This window comes from Micromys minutus (genome assembly GCF_963924665.1).
Source record: "Micromys minutus genome assembly, chromosome: 2".
NCBI classification, from domain to species: domain Eukaryota; kingdom Metazoa; phylum Chordata; class Mammalia; order Rodentia; family Muridae; genus Micromys; species Micromys minutus.
In genome coordinates this window covers 49,991,180-49,997,147 of record NC_137971.1, presented here as the reverse complement: position 1 = coordinate 49,997,147, position 5,968 = coordinate 49,991,180, and the positions used below count along the sequence as shown (strand labels likewise).

Here is a 5,968-nt window from a genome sequence, read left to right as displayed (position 1 = left end):
TTAGCACTGCGTCTGGCATGTAGCAAGTCCTTCTTAAATGAAGACGTTAATAAGGTTGAGCAAAATACTTGGAAAATTTCACAGATCCGTATACAAAATAATTCTCCCAATTCCTGCCACATGAAATGTAAGGAAAACAGGAATTAGGGGCTGGAGAGACAGCTTGGCAGTTAAGAACACTCACCCGTTCCTCTTTTAGGGAACTCAGATTCAATTCCCAGCACCCACAAGGCAGTCACAATGTCTGGAACTCAGTTCCAGGAGATCTGATGTCCCTTTTCTGGCCTCCTTAGACACTGCTTACACATGGTACGCAGACATACATGTAGACAAAATACATCACATAAAGTAAAAGTAAATGGAAAAAAATGTTGAAGACAGGAAGTAGTGTGATTTTTTTTCCAGTGAGAAAACTGAGGCTAGGAATCTGAAAGGGGAAGCTGGAATGAGGACTTAGGTCCTCGGCTTTCAGGACTGCCCCATGCTGCTGGCAAGTTTTCTTGTGGTCGGAAAGCACATAGTTAGCCACTGTGAGTAGGTGCCAGTGCCTGGAGGTGATGCTGTCAGCCTGGCACTCTGGGGCTACATCTGAGGTGCCAAGTGGCCTAGCCAAAGCTCGTGTCCTCTCTTTTCAGGTGATGCCCCTTCTCTGAGGAAAACCTGTGACCGGAGGAAGGGGCTGCCCCTTCATTCCATCTGGCTGCAATGAACACCTCAGTGCCCCCTGCTGTCAGTCCCAACTTCACCGTCTTGGCACCAGGAAAGGGTCCCTGGCAGGTGGCATTCATCGGGATCACCACAGGTCTCCTGTCTCTGGCTACAGTGACAGGCAACCTGCTGGTGCTCATCTCCTTCAAGGTCAACACTGAGCTCAAGACAGTCAACAACTACTTCCTGCTGAGCCTCGCCTGTGCTGACCTCATCATTGGCACCTTCTCCATGAACCTCTATACCACATACCTGCTCATGGGCCACTGGGCTCTGGGCACACTGGCCTGTGACCTCTGGCTGGCCCTGGACTATGTGGCCAGTAACGCCTCTGTCATGAATCTTCTACTCATCAGCTTTGACCGATATTTCTCAGTGACCCGACCCCTGAGCTACCGAGCCAAGCGCACTCCCCGCAGGGCAGCTCTGATGATTGGCCTAGCATGGTTGGTTTCCTTCGTTCTCTGGGCCCCAGCCATCCTCTTCTGGCAGTACCTAGTTGGGGAGCGGACAGTGCTGGCTGGGCAGTGCTACATCCAGTTCCTCTCCCAACCTATCATCACTTTTGGCACAGCCATGGCTGCCTTCTACCTCCCTGTCACGGTCATGTGTACGCTGTACTGGCGCATCTACCGGGAGACAGAAAACCGAGCCCGGGAGCTAGCAGCCCTACAGGGCTCTGAGACACCAGGCAAAGGCGGTGGCAGCAGCAGCAGCTCAGAGAGGTCACAGCCAGGGGCTGAGGGCTCACCGGAGTCACCTCCGGGCCGCTGCTGTCGCTGTTGCCGGGCACCCAGGCTTCTGCAGGCCTACAGCTGGAAGGAAGAAGAGGAAGAGGATGAAGGCTCCATGGAGTCCCTCACATCCTCTGAAGGCGAGGAGCCTGGCTCAGAAGTGGTGATCAAGATGCCAATGGTAGATCCTGAGGCACAGGCACCTACCAAGCAGCCCCCCAAAAGCTCCCCAAATACAGTCAAGAGACCCACCAAGAAAGGCCGAGACCGAGGCGGCAAGGGCCAAAAACCCCGAGGAAAGGAACAACTGGCCAAGCGAAAGACCTTCTCACTGGTCAAGGAGAAGAAGGCAGCTCGGACCCTGAGTGCCATCCTGCTGGCCTTCATCCTCACCTGGACACCATATAACATCATGGTGCTGGTGTCTACCTTCTGCAAGGACTGTGTTCCCGAAACGCTATGGGAGCTGGGCTACTGGCTATGCTACGTCAACAGCACTGTCAACCCCATGTGCTATGCACTCTGCAACAAAGCCTTCCGGGACACTTTCCGCCTGCTGTTGCTCTGCCGCTGGGACAAGCGGCGCTGGCGCAAGATCCCCAAGCGCCCTGGCTCCGTGCACCGCACCCCTTCCCGCCAATGCTAGTGGCCCCCTTCTCCTGCATCCTTCCATCCCAGCTCCAGGGAGAGAGCGGTGGAAAGTGTCCCGGGAAAATGGGCTGCATCTTCAGCCCCAGAGCCCTGCTCAGGACTCCCCTGGCTTCCCAGGCCCCTGGGTCACCTTCCTGGACAGCCCAGAGAGACAGCTTTCCAAACGCTGCTATTCCCAGACAGGGAGTGAAACCCGGGGAACTGGTTTTTCTGATCCCTGCTGTGTGGGAATAGGCCCAGCAGGAGGATCCGGGCTTTGGACTGTTTGCGCTTAAACAGGAAGTCAGGAGCCAGTGGGGCGGGCCAGTAGTTTAAAGGTGCGGCCTTCCTTGGCCCAGCAGGGGGCCTGGATTGCAGTGGCGATGGCACCCGCTGCGTCCCAATGCATGGGAGATGACACCAAGCACAGGGAGAAAAGTTTAGAACCGGAGGGAGGTGGTGACCCCTGGCTGGAAATCTCCTCCCTACACAGGCAGAGCTCATCCAGGTAGGCCCTAGGCACACTCTCCAGGACTGTCCAACCTCCCTACAAATGTCCCCAGGTCATCCCTATGTGGATCATCTCCAAGGCAAATGTCCCAAGCGTGAGCAGGACAGTGACACCAGAGGAGAGCAGCTTGGCTAAACACACCAAGTCCCAAAGCAGCATCCGGACCGGACATCAGGAGTCCTAACCGGCCCTCTATGCCATTTTTCTGGGGGGGGGGGGGAGGGGGCGGGATAAGGTGCCTGCTATCCAGTCTCACACCCATTCTCCTCTCTCCCTGCCCCAAAGTGACCTTGGTTCCTCCCTCTTGGCTCACAGCCTTTAACCTGGGTGGATCTGCTCTAGGCAGATCTAGCCAGACCTCCTGCATGCTGCCTGCCTCCAGCCTTGCCCCACACGGGTCTGGCTAGATTCTCTTCTGTAAACTCCCCAATCCAATCCGTGCATGGCCTCTCTGCCACCCTAATCTCCAGGCCCTGCCTGGCCCCTGTTCTTTCCTTCCATCCTCAGCATATGCTGAGTCTGTGAATAAAAGCCACGTAACTAGTGGGCATTACAAGCAATTCCTCCCTGTTTTGGCCCCCAAGGCCAGGACTGCAAGGACAGGGAAGACACAAGAACTACTTCAGAAAGTGAGCAGCAGCATGAGGCGGACCCAGGAAGGACAGCATTGAAAGGCTAGAACAAGTAAAGCCTGTGCCCCAGCACAGCCTGTGGGTCCTTGGCTCAGGTGAGTGGTGCTAACCTGACCTCTGAAAATGAGGTGCTGAGGTGAAACCCCCCTATGTGTCTTGTTCATAGCAGCTCTATGGCCTTGTCATACCCAGAAAGAACAGAACTTCTCCAGACTCCTATTTGTAACCAGGGAAACTAAAACCCAGAGACCCAGGAGAATCATTTAGGATTATACCACAAAACAACACCCAGACTTCCAGTAATCCACATCTCCTGACCTCCAGACTGTAGGGATGACAGACCTAGGGTACTAGGCCAAAGCATTCAATCAGAATCACCTTCAGGGCACAGTCTAAAGTGCTGTAAGGAAAAGGAACCTAAAGAGGTTAACCTCACAGTCCTAAGCAGTGGTTGTCAAAGTGTAGTAGTGGCCACAAGGCCCAAAGCCAACCCTAATGTCAGTGAGTTGCTGGGAAAACAGAATTCTGCAAAGCCACTAGAGTCTGTCACTGTCACAGTGGAAGAGTTCTGTCACAGCTGAAGAACACACAGAGCAGAAGCCCAGAATCACAAAATGCCACTTCTCTCCCCAGAAAGTCACAGAGTACTTAACTCCAGCAATGCTGTACACAGCCCTCAGGTGACCCTGCCAGCTACAAACACCCTCCAGAACCTTAGTGACAGGTGTTTCTACAAGAGGATGGGCACAGGAAGGGACATGGCTGACTGCCTAGATGGTTGACCTCGGACAGTATCCAGCCCCTCTAGAGACTTAATGGACAGAGTGTGGTCCAGGACCTCCACCACAAACCGTACTCTTAGTATAGATTTTCTAGTGTGCTCCAGGGTACAGACAAGCAAACATTTTCTTCTAGGCTGGATAATCCAGTGGTTAGCCAAGATTCTCAAGGTCCACTAAGCTATCAGTGGCCCAAACCAGGAACATTGCCAGCACCTGGAAACTTCTATAGGTAAAATTCTGGGGTTACCACGAATTTACTCAAAGGGGAATTCCAAGGATGGAAACCAGCTGTATGTAACCAGCAACCTCAAGGTGATTCTGGTACAGGTTAAAGTTTGGGGTGGGTAAAAAAGTATCCTATAAGGCTGAGGTCCTGGGTGGGACCTTCCAAAAACATCCCTGCAGGGCTGGAGAGATAGGTAAAGAGCACTGGCTGCTGTTCCCAAGGTCCTGAGTTCAATTCCCAGCAACCACATGGTAGCTTATAACTGTGATGAGATCTGGTGCCCTCTTCTGACCTGCCGGCATAATGCTGTATACATAATAAATCTTTTTTTTTTAATTCCTGCAGAGGAAGGAGTGAGAATTCACCCCACACATTAAGCCTCCTGAACTCCCAGAAAATGTTGAACTTTGAGAACTTATCTGGAGGTTCTAGCTGTGGTGTGCCACTCCGGGTATATACCCTTAGCCAAAAGAGGGTCCTGCTCTACTTAGTAAGGTCTTCCTCTTGAACTGAGTGTACAGCTTTGGACAGGATGAATATAGAGGGATAATAGAGGAAGAAAACACCTACTTAGTCAACCAGATGAGTTTCATCAATCCTAGTAGCCAATGGGGTGTCAAATGTCTCAATCAATCACCCTCACATCACCCACAGCCTATAGAATGGAATCTTCCAATAGTGTGGGCAAGGATAGCCCACTAGGTGGACATGAAGAAGCTGGCCAGAAGCCTTAGGAGATCCAGCAATGTGGAAATGATCATCCGATGTAAACCCTGTACCTCTTATATCACCAGTATAGCCCCCTAGGTTGCCAGCTGAGACCCTGGTAAGGGCTTTTTGCCCATGCCCCCTTGTAGCTCTAAGCCCCCTTTGGAAATAAATGCCCTGCCTGTGTCAAGGGTAAGGAGGTGGAGGGGCAGAGGAAGCTAAGCAGTACTGGAAGAAATGAAGCTTTGGAGCCAATGGAACATCAAGGGAAGAGGGAGTGGGGTTAGGATCAAGAAGGAGTGGGTGAGACCAGCATCAGGACCAGTCACGAGAGTAGCAGCTCACACCTATCACTTGTTTCCTATCCTGGGGACCTCACCGTGGTTCTGTCATGCCCCCCCCCAAATAACCACCTGTCTTTAGTGTCTTCATCTCTAAAAGGGGAGCAAACCCCTTGCAGGTGTCAGAGGGATGAAGCAAACTGGCAAAGGTACTTGATGACTATAAAATCAGTGTCACCACAGAAGAGGCTGTCACAGGTGATGGCCAGAAACCAGGTCTAGTTTCTCACCCATGTGTTACCCTGTACCCCTGTTCTGGCTTTGGAAAGTCTAAGAGTCCTATTCCCCCAACCAGGAAGAAGAACCTTACATCCTAATATGACAGGGTTCAAAGATTGTCCAGCGCACACCTGGGCAAGAAGGAAGGTAAAGGGCAGGTGGAATCTGGGTCCTGCCGGCCTCTGAAGGAAGTTCTGCCAACCCAGGGTGTACAGGATGGAGGAAATGACATGAGCCAGAAGGGAGAGAGTGGTTTCATGGGCATCTTTCCATCCCAAACACAGCACCCACTTCTACCCTGAGGGAGTCTCTTTATCCCAGGAACAAAGGCCTTCTCGTAGAAATAAGGAGAGAATAAGGTCTCTTTGTGTCTTTGTGAATACTATCTCTTCTACCAGTACCAAACTGCAGCTAAAGAGGAACAGATTAGAATTCCTTCTACACTCAAAGCCCCGCCCCATTTTCCATTTCCACCAT

General features: G+C 52.1%; 1 protein-coding gene across 1 annotated transcript; it reads left to right on the top strand.

Annotated features, from left to right (window-relative positions):
• Positions 1-705: 705 nt before the first annotated feature.
• Positions 706-2,088, top strand: CHRM1 (cholinergic receptor muscarinic 1; the record flags this gene model as incomplete). The annotated part of the gene is made up of 1 exon (XM_080911776.1): positions 706-2,088. One exon carries the CDS (start codon positions 706-708, stop codon positions 2,086-2,088), a length of 1,383 nt encoding a protein of 460 aa, XP_080767902.1.
• Positions 2,089-5,968: the final 3,880 nt, after the last annotated feature.